The following is a 13,485-nucleotide window of genomic DNA, read 5'->3' as shown; positions in this document are numbered from 1 at the left end:
TTCATCCATAGAAGCTTTCAGGGTCTTCTCTTTATCTGTGGTGTTCTAAAATCTTATGATGATATGCTCTGGTATGGGTTTCATTCACAGTGCTGGGCACTTTGGGTCCTGTACATCTAGAAACTCATGTTTTTTGGTTTGCAAGAAAGTTTAATTATTTCTTTGATAATTTCTTCCCCCTTCATATTCTTTGTTCCTTGGAACTATTTTTCATTATTGGGCTACCTGGATTAATGCTCTAATTTTCTTATCTTTTCTGTTTTTCCTTCCTTCCTTCCTTCTTTCCTTCCTTGCTTCCTTCCCTCCTTCTTCTCTCCCTTTTTTCCTCCCATACATCCATGATTTCTAATATAATTTTGGGAAGGTAGCTTTATCTTCCAAATTTTCTTTGCATTCTTAATTTCCATTATATTTTTGGTTTCTTTTTCTTTTCTTTTTTTTTTTTTTGAGAGAGAGAGAGAGAGAGAGATTGAGGGAGAGAGAGAGAGAGAGAGAGAGAGAGAGAGAGTGTGTGTGTGTGTGTGTGTGTGTGTGTGTGTGTGTACATGCACATAAGAGTGGAGTAGAGGCAAAGGGAGAAGGAGACAGAATCTTAGGTATGCTCTACACTCAGCTCAGAGCCTAACACAAGGCTTAATCTCAGGACCATGAGTTCATGACCTGAGCCAAAATCAAGAGTCTGACACTTAACTGACTGAACCACCCAGGCACCCCATCTACTATATTTTTGGTTTCTAAGACCAAGGTATCTCCTTCTTTTTTTCCTTCCTTGGCATCCAAATACTATTTCATGGATATATCACTGTCTTGTGTCACTTTGAGAAGGTAATTTTTTGAAAGTTTTTTCTTTTGTTCCCTCTTATTCTTCTTGTCCCTTCAAGGTCCTCCCTCTTGCCCCAGTTTTGTTTTCATGTAAGAGGTTTTCCACAAATATCTAGTGATCTTTGTCTATTTTTTAATATTTAAAAGTGAAGCACTAAAAAAATGTATACTTAGTAAACATCTAAATGGTCTGATACAAGCAAGGTACTTGCCATTTCTTTGGGAGAACCCAAATATCCAAGACTCTAGGTCTTTCCTCTTGGGTTTGTCAGTTTCTACAGAGGAGAATCCTTTGTTATTCTATGTTGTCAGCATTCTGGGAGCCAAAGAGTAAAGAGAAGAGAATTGGAGGGGTACAGGGAGGCAGGACCTTCTCACCATTCAGCATATACACTTTCGCTTAGTCCCTGTTTTCAGACTAGAGCCTTTTTTCCACCCTTTGTTGTATTTGGAGGGACTGAGTTCTGAGCCTGACTATTCAGTCTTCCATTTCTTGCTAGGTTGAGGAGGAAGGGGTTTATAATACAACTACTCCTGATGTAAACTTTCAGGGAATTCTATCCATTTTAGGCCCTTTTCCTTACTCTTGCTTTGTGAGTGACCCAAAAACCTTCAAATACTGAGGGTTTCAATGTGTAGCTCAAAATGGCTTCCTCTGTAGTGGAATCCCTCTCTATAGATACTTACATTTCAGCTTTGTCTACTTTGCTGTCAGTGTAACCATCTTCCAGTTTGCCAGCATCTAACAATCTGTTGCTATCTCTTGTCTGCTGTTGTCTCTTCTACAGTCCCCTTTGTTTGTTACTTCTTTACTGTTGTTTTAATGACATTTAGGGAGGAGTAGGGATAAACACATTTATTCACTCAACATTGTTTAGTGACTACTCACTATGCCCTTGGAATTATTATAGGCCTTGGGGGTACAATAGTAATAGAGAATTATAGAAAACAAAAACAAAGAAACATTTATTTTCTCAGGAGCTAATATTCTTCTTAAGGGAGACAGATACACAGGTTAAAAAAAAATACAGGTATTCCTTACCAAGTGAACTTTCAATCTCTGAATTTAAGAAACAAATAAATTTGGAAACATTTTTAGAAATGTTTGTTATCTTAACTTCTGCTACTTTCTATCTGAAACTCAGGACCCAAATAGATTAGAAAAACAGATACCCCTTAATGTGCCAATTCAGTATCAGAATTAAGAACTTAAAAGATATAGATGACCAGGAATATTTGCATATAAGATTTGGTAGAGGTGGGAGTGGGCAGGAAGCCAAGGAAGGCCTCTCTAATGATACTAACCATATGGATACCTGCGAAAAGACAAGGGCATTGTGTACACAGTTAACAGTGCAAGGACTTGGGGACACAAGCGTGCTTGCCATTCTTGTGGAACAGCAGGGAAGACAGTGTGGCTGGAGTAGACTAAATAAGTAGGAGAGTAGTAGGGGAATGATAGCAGAGAGAAAGACAGGAGTCAGATCATATAGGACCAAGACTATGATAAAGACTTGCTTTATTCTGAATGAGAAGGGAAACCGTTAGAGGCTTATGGACATTGTGTTTTAAAAACATCACTCTGGCTGCTAGGGGTAGAACAAGACTACTGAAGGTGAGACAGAGTAGAAAGGGTGAGACTAGTTAAGAGGCTACTATAAAAATCCAGATGAGAAATTAGCATCTTGACACAATTCTTTTTGGTGGAAAGGGTAAGAAGTAGTCAGATTCTCCGGGACACCTGGATGGCTCAGTTGGTTGGGCGTCCAACTTTGGCTCAGGTCATGGTCTCACAATTTGTGGGCTCGAGCCCCGCACAGCTGTGCTGACAGCTCGGAGCCTGGAGCCTGCTTCAGATTCTGTCTCTGTCTCTCTCTCTCTGCCCCTCCTCCCTCACACTCCGTCTCTGTCTCTCAAAAAGGAATAAACGTAAAAAAAAAAAAAAGTAGTCAGATTCTCGATTTATTTTATTTTATTTTTTAACGTTTATTTATTTTTGAGACAGAGAGAGACAGAGCATGAACGGGGGAGAGTCAGATAGAGGGAGACACAGAATCTGAAACAGGATCCAGGCTCTGAGCTGTCAGCAAAGAGCCCGACGCGGGGCTCGAACTCACAGACCACAAGATCATGACCTGAGCCAAAGTCGGCCGCTTAACCGACTGAGCCACCCAGGCGCCCTCGATTTATTTTAAAAGTACAGCTGACATGCTTTGCAGACATGTAGGGTGGGGAAAAAAAAAGAACAGTCAAGTATGACTCCAAAGTTTTGGGCCTGAGCAAGTGGAAAACTGGAGCTACAACTTTCTGAAATACAGAAACCAGGGAGAGCAGGTTAAGCAGGTTGGAGGGATGGGGGTGGATGAGGAATAAAACAAGTATTTGTTTTTCATAAATTTCAATTTGAGATACCCAGTGGACATCCAAGGGGAGATGTAGAAGGGGCAGGTAGGTATTTGAGTATGGATCTCAGGGGAGAGATCTGGGCTAGAGATATAAAATTGGGACTAGTCATCATATAGACAATATATAAAGCCAGGTGACTACATGCTATTACTTAGAGAATAAGAGTAGAGATAAAAGAGGCTTGAGTAAAACCCTGGATAACTCCGTAATTCACCGGTCAGAAATATGAGAAAGAGTGGTCATGTAGAAGAATCAAGAGAAAATGGGGTTTTAGAGGTTAAGTATAGAAAACGTTTCAAGATGGAAGCAGTGACCAAATGTGCCCATGCTACTGATAGGTTGAGCAGGAAGAGAAGGAGTTATTGGTTGTCAGTGGAGTGACTGGGGCAAAAGCCTAACAGACATGAGTTCAAGGCAAAATGGAAGGAGAAGTAGAAACAGCACAGAAAACTCTTTCAAAGAGTTTTTCTTTAAAGGGAAACAACAGCTAGAGGGGAATGCAGGGTCGTATGAGCTTTTGTTTTTAGACTGAAAGACAGATTTATATTCTGATAGGAATAATTGAGTAAAGGAAAATTTTGATGATACATGATTAAAAAGACAGAAGGGATAACTACAGAAATAAAGTCTTGGAGGCAGGCAGGATGGGATGAAATACATGAGGAGATTTTTTTTTCTCATTATTTTCTAATTACCTAGGAAGAAGAGTAATGGGATCCACTAAATTGAGAAAGGAATTTTAAGTAACAAAAGTATATAAATAAAGATTCAATCAGAATACAAGTTTATGTGAATTCTTCATCAGGACAGTAAAGAGTCATACCCTCTAAAGTTCCCTGACTCTTAATTAAATTAGGATTTACTGAAAAAGATTTATGCTATATTTTCATTCCTAAGAAATTCTTCGATCATGATAAAGTAACCAGTTTCAGGACCATAAATATTAACACAAGCCTCTTTAATCCTCATGATTCTCCCTTCATATCATTTAAAAGTGAAATTAAGTGAGGGATGTCTGGGTGGCTCAGTTGGTTACGTGTCCGACTCTTGATTTCGGCTTGGGTCACGATCCCAGGGTTGTGGGATAGAGCCCTGGGTCACGCTCTACACTGAGGGTGGAACCTGCTTGAGATTCTTTCTCTCTCTCCCTCTCCCCATTCATTCTCTCTCTCTCTCTCTCTCAAAAAAAAAAAAAAGTGAAATAAATGGCTTAACCTCTTTTTAAATATGTTCTCCTTTTCATCTTCTAAATATTTATACTCTCTTTTTTTCATTCATATTTCTCTCATGTCCTATCATTAGCAGAAACATTTATCACTAAGACTCTTACTATAAATCAGTATGGATCTAATTTTAGAAAAAAACATCCTGGACTATTTTTATCAATGAATGGAAGCACTAGCTTAATGTCGCCATTTTCATCTGTGTTCAATTTTAAATACAAACTGAAAGAGAAGGATGCCTTTCAAGATCCAATATTTCCTTTATCCCGAATTGACACTGACTTATGAACTTCTTATAGAAATAAAAAAATCAAAGCTAATGCACCAAGATGATCTGAAAACAAGTAACCATAACAAACAACTTTCAACAAATACCAACTCAATACACCTGGAAAACCCAGGAATGTTGTAGCAAGAGAAATAGAATGAGTGGTAGACAATTATAATTGCTGACTTTACAGAGTAACATCAGATACTAAATAAATTTGAATTCTAGACTGCCTGAATTAACAGGTGAAGAATGGAAAGAAAGCAGTCTCTCTAAACAAGGGGATTTTGTACTACTTTCTCTTCATTAGTTTCCAGGAGACTAGTATAATACTCACTTCTATTTTTTAATCTGTTCTCTCATTTAGCATTATCCATTCATTGCTTCCTAATCCTCTAAATTTGAGTGACTTAAGAAATTCCCAATTTATAACCATGAGAGAAAAAAGGAGGGAGGGAACACTTAAAATTATCATCTCAATTAGCCTGAAAAACAATTTAAAAAAAACCATGAGGAGAACAATGATGTTAATGAAGAGTATTATCTACATATATTAACACTGACCAGGTTCTAAACCTCTGAAATTCTAAGGGTGTACTTTCACAGAAAAGTCTAGAAAATGAGTTCTTGATTTTTCAATTGCATTATAACTTCAGTGAACTTCAATTCTAAAGCAGAAAGGACAACAGACCCTGGTTACTCCTAACTGAAAGAAAAGCAGAGATATTTCAACTGTACCCCTGTTTTTAGCTTAATATTAAGCATTGATAAACAGTGCTTGTTCAAAAAATACCACTATTTGTTTTATGATAGCAATACTTTAACAATAGTTAACTAAAGGTCACATTTTTTTGTAATTTACTGATTCTTTATTTGACCAAAACAGCTCACCTGGTACAAAATATTCTGTTTGCATAAACCAATGAAATTCCAAATGAAATCCCAAGCGAATGGCCTTCAAGGTGACAAGGAAAATCAAATAGAGAACAGATACTGTGCCTGTGAGAAAAAATTCAGAAACCATTGATCATTTTTGTGTATTTTACAGACTATTTTAAAATTAAGCTTTGTTTCTATATTCTCAGCAAAGTTTGGAAAATTATTACCTTCATGGATTATGCCCACTAAAACCCAGGTGTGATCTAAAGAACAGAAACAAGCTATGTGAGTTTTCAGAAAACAAAGCAAAACATTATATGGTGGGCCTAAGAACTAGATGAAGGTAGCTCATATACTGAAGAAGCCAAGACTGTCTAATTTATTTATGAGTTAAGTGGAGGATACATGCAAAGAATTCATTACAAAACTGTATGGTTACATAGGAGAAAAAACCAACATCAAACTGACTCTTATTCTTTGTATTGGAAATATCAGAGATAGTCAATAAGCAGGAAAAGTCTGCCACAGTATTTACTGAAAGATGGTAAGAAAGTAGAGAAAGAAAAGTAGTGACTGTGGATTATAAACCTATTTGAGAAAGGTGATAAGCCAAATAATCCATGAACACTCTGATGTCGTATCTGGATAAGGTTTCAACTAGGCAGTACTACCTATTAGATGAAAAGATTACAGATTCTACTCATAGGTATTTATACACAGGGTGAGGTGGACATTCACAGCTTCTGGTAATCTAGAAGTTAAAGAATTATTCCTTTAAGGAGTTAAATCCAGTCATTATGGAGTAGAGTCAGGAAATTCAAGTAGGTTTCTTTCTTTAAGAATTAGATAAAAATTTCTGTAAAGAAGCTACAGTTTTAAAAGGGAGAGTATCAAGAAAAAGGGCAAAAGCAAAATATCCTTAAGGAGGTGGAAAATAATCAACCTGGTTACAAGTTTTGTGATTGTTTAGCAAATATTTCTATAAATTTATATGCCAACTTTTAAAGATCTGTTCCATAGGAAAGTCGGCAAGCAAATCAGGAAACCACAAATGAGCTACTCTGGGTTTGCAGATTAGCTGATTCAGAAAGAATAAAAACAAGAGGCCAAAGCTTATATAACCACAACTTTTCATTCTCTGTGGGTGTCTATGGCAGTCTTGCAGTGAATCCTATTGTGAGACAGAGAGGTATAGAAAAATACCCTTACCTCCTACTTTGGTTTTCTGAAACTCAAAAAGCTAGCTCCTTGATGTGATGAGTAATCTAATTATTTTATACTCTAGGGCCTACCAGGAGATCAGATCTATAGGGAGGAAGTGAAATCCTATGGTTTATTTGGGGTTATCAATTTTTTATGAATGTTATCCTTGTCTTTAGCTAACCAGATCTAAGCTTTCATTAGGGGTTCCTTTCGCCGTCTAAAAGCTCAGTGTTGCAAAAGTGCTGCAAAAAAAAACAAAAAAAACAAAAAAAAAAACATTCCTTTAACGATGCTAAAATTTCTGAAATTTCTTCAGTGATTTCAGAAATTTCCGTAAAACAGGGCTCACAGTAAGAAGTCTCTTCCTTTAAAGAGGCCTTTTCTCTCCAGTAGAGAGAAAGCACTGAGGAGGATGGCAAAAGCAGAATAAAGCTGGGCAGGTTGAGTTAGATAAAAAATGATATCCCAGGTCGGAAGGTGATAATTCTGTGCTATACTCTTAAATAGAAACTGTAGGAAAAAAATATTCCATAACCTCCCTTAGTAAGTTCTAATGATTCCAATCCTTAGGATTGAGAATTCCTATAATATCCAGTATGGATCTCTCCTCCTGAAATCTTAATGTTTCCTCTAATTGTACCCACAGAAGAAATGAGGAATAGTGTTTCAGTAAGGATAGAACAGGAAATCCAGTAACTCTTCTTTAAAAAAACGAACATGGACTTAAAATGGTCATCTACATTTTCCTCTGTGCCAAACTCCACAAAGAAAACCAAAAAGCAGGGTAACATACAAATGAACAAATTGAACATAGATGAACAGGCCTGGTGGGTAACTCCCCAGCCAGACTGTATCCACAGAATCCAACATGTACTCCACTACACAGAAGCTCTATAACACAATGCCTTGGCTTACCTAGGATATTAAATTTTGAAAAAAATGAAGGAGATTTGAAATTGAGCAGTGGCAGCAGGAGCCCTATGAGGTAAAAGGGCACTGTCTTAGACTTATTCCACCACTTTTCAAACTGCTGCAGTCCCGTGTCATTGGCATAGAAAATCATAGAGCCATTGTCAGGGTGGCCACCACTCCCAGCACTTGGACAAATCACTGCAACAGGAAAGCATCAGATAAGAGAAGACCACAAAGAACAGACAATGAGTATCCCAAAAGACTGACACTTGTTCTACCAACCTCAACTTGTCTCATGAATATTAAGTTTCCCCTTTCTGGAAAAAATGGAGGGTTATATTTAGATATAGGATAGGACTCTTTTATCTGCAAACAATTAAAGGTGGTAGAATCTTAGACAATTCTGAGGTATATCCTTAATTTTTATGGGAAGCTATAAAATATACCACCAACTATCCTTTGGTTCCACTGCCAGAGAGAAAATTTTGGGATGAATGGTATTTGATCTCATTTATACAATGATGTAAGAAATATTCAGGGTGATTTGTTACTTTTATGTTAATAACCCACACAAAGGCCAAAGAGCAGGTTTCTTTTAACAAAATCTATCGGGTTGGAATAAAAAGTGGACATCATTGAAACAGCTGACACAGTATTTCCAACACTGAATTGTTGGTTATGGCTTAAGAATCCTTGAATTCCAGCAATCTGGGATAATTCTCCTGTAAGTTTATCACATTTTACAGCAGCCTAAGAGCCTAGATGATATCCAGAGAAGTGGGAATTGAGTAAAACATTTTTCCTAACACGGATCTTCAAATGGTAATTTCTTTTGTTAAGGAGAGGCAATACACATCATTCTGTGTTTCTATTTTCACAATAGTACTTTTCTTAATAATCAGCTCTTTTTAAAAGAACTCTTAATGCTGGTGAAAAATACTCCTACTGAGCAACATTCATACTCATTACTAGTCAAGGAGAAAATGATACGTTCATTTTAAGTTCTGTTTTTAATTTTATTCTCTATCTGTTTCTTGGCATGCCACAAAGCCACTTAGTTTTCTTGCTTAGTCAGCATTTTTATTTTTTTTTAATGTTTATTTTATTTTTGAGAGAGAGAGGAACAGCACAGCTGGGGAGAGGCCTAGAGAGGGGACAAAGGATCCGAAGCAGACTCTGTGCTGACAGCAGGGAGCCCAATGTGGGGCTCAAACTCATGAACTGTGAGATCATTACCTGAGCCAAAGTTGGATGCTCAACTGCTGAGGCACCCATTGTCCCTACTTAGCATTTCAACATGTATTTTTCTCTGTTATGTCTGGACAGAAGTAAATTAACTTGAATTTTTCTTGTGCTAGTAATTACAGTGGTAAAAAGCACAGGCTATGGAGATAAATTGACTAAATAATGAACCGTGACTCTGTCACTTAATACTTATGTAACCTTGGGCAAGTCATTAGTTTCTCTGTGCCTTCCTTGGTTTCTGCATCTAGAGAGTGAAGCAAAGAGGTACTGTACAACATTTAGACTAATGCCTGCTACACAGTAAGTATCCAAAATGCCAGCTGTAATTTTATATTAACTGAGATGGACTATTTCATACTCTTACTATTTAATACATTCTTCAAAATAAGCAGATGAATCAGCAAGTGCTAGTATCAACATACCACTATGCAAAGTAAATTGACTTTGCTGATGGTGTTCTTGAAATCATCAGTGTATGAAGAGATTTTAAAATTATACCAAAATATTTTAGGATAATTATTCAAAGGTGTGTGTGCGTGTCCAGAAAAAAGCTGGTACTTCACTCACTCATTTGCTAGTGTTAACAAAATACAGGTTAATAGGTTTAATTAAGGAGCAAAGTAAGATACTGAATAGTAAATACTGAAATGGTTGCTTCATGAGAGAGACTTTTGCCTGTCTCCTACATCCCCAAAGTCTAGAACAGTTCCTGACACAGGCTTAAAAAATATATATTGAATGAACTGTCTTCTCAGAGATCAATGCATTCATCCATCAAAATGTTATCATCTTGGGGGCTCCTGGGTGGCTCAGTCAGTTAAGCATCCATCTCTGGATTTTGCTTAGGTCATGATCTCACAGTTTGTGAGTTCAAGCCCTGTGCTGACAGCATGGAGCCTGCTTAGGATTCTCTCTTTCTTCCTCTCTCTCTCTCTCAAAATAAATAAAAACTTTAAAAAAATTATATCAATTTGGTATCTCTGAAATCTAAATACATAAAAGCCTTAGGTGATGTACAAGTTTAACAGTGAGACTGTTAACAAGGTTATCATAGCTTTGTTATTCACCTTCCCTGTGACTGCCATCATGGATAAATCCACATGCTACAAAGATTTATTGTAAATAAATTAATTGAAGGAAACTTTTCTAAGAAATTAAGATATTTTTGCTAAGCCTTCAGTTTATTTTTCTGTATTTACTAACCTTTGTTCATTATCAGGAAATTAATTATTCTGTAGCATACAGTTTTGTGTATCTTAAATATTAGTAACTAATACAATAAACATCTAAAAAAGTTAACAAACTAAGAACTATGCTTTTAGACTTCTGAAACAATTAGCAGAGATAGAGGCTCTTAAAAACAAGTATTGACTATTTATAGGCAAATATGGATTTTATAGATGTTAGTTACAATTGTGAACTGCATAATATGAACTCAACCTTGTTTAGCTTACATTAGCACAACGTTTTATGGAGTGTGTTTTTTTTTAAAGACACCAGTTGCTGAAAATTTAATAGTGGCTCAGTTAACATAATGATAATGATATTACATTAATTATTTACCTAAGATAAAGCAATATATTCTACCTTAAATCCGTTTTGAAGTGAAGTAGAAAATTAAAAACAAAACAAAACAAAACAAGCTAAGGGGCGCCTGGGTGGCTCAGTCGGTTAAGCATCTGACTCTTGATACTGGTTCAGGTCATGATCTCACAGTTGTGATCTCAAGCCTCATGTTGGGATCCATGCTGAGCATGGAACCTGTTTGGGATTCTCTCTCCCCTTCCCCTACTCCCTCTCACTCTCAAAATAAATAAATAAACTTAAAACAACAAAACAGGGGCACATGGGTGGCTCAGCTGGTTAAGCTCAGGCCATGATCTGGCAGCGGTTCATGAGTTTGAGCACCACATCAGGCTCTCTGCTGTCAGCTCGGAGCCACTTCAGATCATCTGTCCCCTTTTTTCTCTGCCCCTCCCTCACTCATGCGTGTACTTTCCCTCTTTTTCTCTCTCACTCTCTCAATCAAAAATAAACAAACATTAAAAACAAAACAAAACAAAACAAAAACAAGCTAAGCTTCAAATTCTAAGCTACTTACCCGGGTTGCTATCATTGGTACTCAGTACAGCATCTGTGTCATTAATGTGATGAATAAAATCTAAAAATTAGAGAAAAAAATACATTTTAATACCAAATAAAAGATGTTAAACCAATCACCCTCTAAAATCTTTGATCTATAAAAATCTTTTAAGATCTAGCATGGGGTAATATACCTAGTACAAGGAACCAAGACTGCTTCATTATTAACACAGCTTCGCCTTTGTCAGCTTTCTGTACTTACAGAAATGATGCCATTGACTTCAGAGTTCTCACTATGGAAAATTTTCACATGATTGAGGATTAAAAAAAAAAAAAAATCTAGCCACAAATCAGAATTTAGTTAAAGCCCTGGAATCAAACTGTACAACTGTTTTCTTTTACTCACACTAATTTATATGTAAGTATAGTTACACCTTATATAAAGAAGGGGAAAACCAACACTTATAATAGCCAAGCTTATCAGGAGAACCACTTAAAGTTTTTAGAAAGTATACTACATGCTTTTATAGACTGACGGTTATACAGTAATTATTACTCACAAGAACCACTAAATTACACGAAAGGAAGTAGCAAAGTTAAAAGCATATGCAGATATCTGAGCATTCATATTATTCTATAGTTAATGAGAGAATGGGTAAAGAACGTGTTTTCTTGTTACTTTATTCTGTTTGATATTAATTTTTTATAATCTTAATAAGCATTAAAAAGTGATGATAAAAATGTTGGATTAGATTTTCAGGTCATAAAGTAAAGTATGTGAATTATTCATCTTCACGTCCACTGTATGCTTCTCAAGATAAAAGGAGGAGTTTAGTGCTCTAGGTTTTTATGCTATCTTCAAGGGTTATTAGTGATAAGATTGGGAGTTATCAATCTTTATATACATCGTGATGCCAAAGACTTAAATAAGGCTAGTAAAACCCTGATACTGAGTATACTAGGTTGAAGAGTCTCCCCCCAAATCCATGCCCATAGGAACCTTAGAATGTGATCTTATTTGGAAACAGGGTCTTTGCAGATATAATCAAGTGATGATAAGGTTGTATTGGTTAGGGTAAGCCGTAAATGAATTTTATGGCTTCTTCACCAGAAGCTAGGAGAGGCAAGGAAGGAGCTTTCCCTAAAGGCTTCAAAGGGAGTGGAGCCCTAGTGACACTTCAATTTTGGACTTCTGGTTGCCAGGACTCTGAGAGAATAAATTTCTCTTGTTTTAAGCCAAAAAGTTCACAGTAATTTTTACAGCAGCCCTAAGTCTCAACAAGGACAGTGCGAGAAAAGAAAAAAAAAAAAATACACACACACACACACACACACACACAGGCACACACACACACAGGGTAATATCTCTTGTGAAAAGACACAAAGGTCCTAAATAAAACAGCAGCCACACTCCTTTCAAAAGTAAACTGAATCCAGTAAGCAATTAAAAAATATACATCATGACTGTTAAACTAAGTTTATAACAGAATATCAAGAATGACTTAAATACTACAAAATGTATTCATTTAATTCACCATATTAACAATTTAAAGAAGAGTTTTATGATCATCTCAAGATTATTGAGCATCTGATAAAATCCAACACACATGAATAAAACTGCTTAAGAAAATAATAGGCAGGAATATCTTTAAGTTGCTAAAGGGTGTAACGAATATCCCACAACAAACATAATATTTAATGGTGAGACATCAGAAAGATTTCCACAGGAACAATATAAGGATGCCTACCAGCACTGCATCTATACAACTTTACACTTTAAAAAAGATAAGCATGTCTATATATATGTGTATATACACATATATACACATATATATGTTGTATGTGTTTGTATGTATATACATATATAAATATAAGGGTATGGCATACATAAATACAAATGTATGTATACACATATGAATCACTTAGAAAGTAAACTGGCTAGGAAGTTTTCATTACTCATGGAGGAGGTAACTATCTTAACAGAAAATCCAAAGTGAATCTACAAAATTAGCATCAGTAAGAGTTCAACACATCTGCTAGATTCAAGATAAACATCTAAAAATTAGTTATGTTCTTTTATAATAGCAACAAATAACTTGAATTTTTATAATAAAAAAATATTATCACTACTTTCTAGGAAGATGGAATGGTTTCATGAAGGGGGTGTGAGTTACATGGATGTAACCCACAAATTTGTCAAAATTATACGGCTACGATTTACGTGTTTCTATGAATTTAAATTCTATGTAAAAAAGAGAATTGTATATATGATAGTAATTAATTGGGGTGCAGAGTGGATATAAGCATAGATCATGTTTTTTCAGTGGAAAAAATATTGCTCCCAAGGGGGAAAAAATTTGTACCTAGGGGGCAAAAAAGATCCCTTAACCTTTTTACATAGAAAGCACAAATATATATACAGTTCATAAATGGATAAAAAGTATA

General features: G+C 36.0%; 1 protein-coding gene across 7 annotated transcripts in view; it reads right to left on the bottom strand.

Moving 5' to 3' along the window:
* SLC38A9 (solute carrier family 38 member 9) overlaps window positions 1–13,485 on the bottom strand; it is an 84,768-nt gene that overhangs the window by 28,345 nt on the left and 42,938 nt on the right. For 6 of the 7 annotated variants that reach the window (XR_009262447.1, XM_058732378.1, XM_058732388.1 and 3 more), the window contains 3 exons: window positions 11,060–11,119; window positions 7,717–7,911; window positions 5,611–5,718 (listed from right to left, as the gene is read on the bottom strand). Coding sequence is in view for 6 of the 7 variants with exons in the window: in XM_058732378.1 (XP_058588361.1) it covers window positions 5,611–5,718; window positions 7,717–7,911; window positions 11,060–11,119 (363 nt within the window). In the remaining variant the exon portion in view is untranslated. The remainder of the gene's footprint in view (window positions 1–5,610; window positions 5,719–7,716; window positions 7,912–11,059; window positions 11,120–13,485) is intronic. The other variant, XM_058732415.1, reaches the window with a different exon arrangement.

The sequence above is a fragment of the Neofelis nebulosa genome, chromosome 1 (assembly GCF_028018385.1).
Source record: "Neofelis nebulosa isolate mNeoNeb1 chromosome 1, mNeoNeb1.pri, whole genome shotgun sequence".
Lineage (NCBI taxonomy): Eukaryota > Metazoa > Chordata > Mammalia > Carnivora > Felidae > Neofelis > Neofelis nebulosa.
Note: the sequence above shows the minus strand (reverse complement) of the source record. Positions and strands in the feature narration are given on the sequence as shown.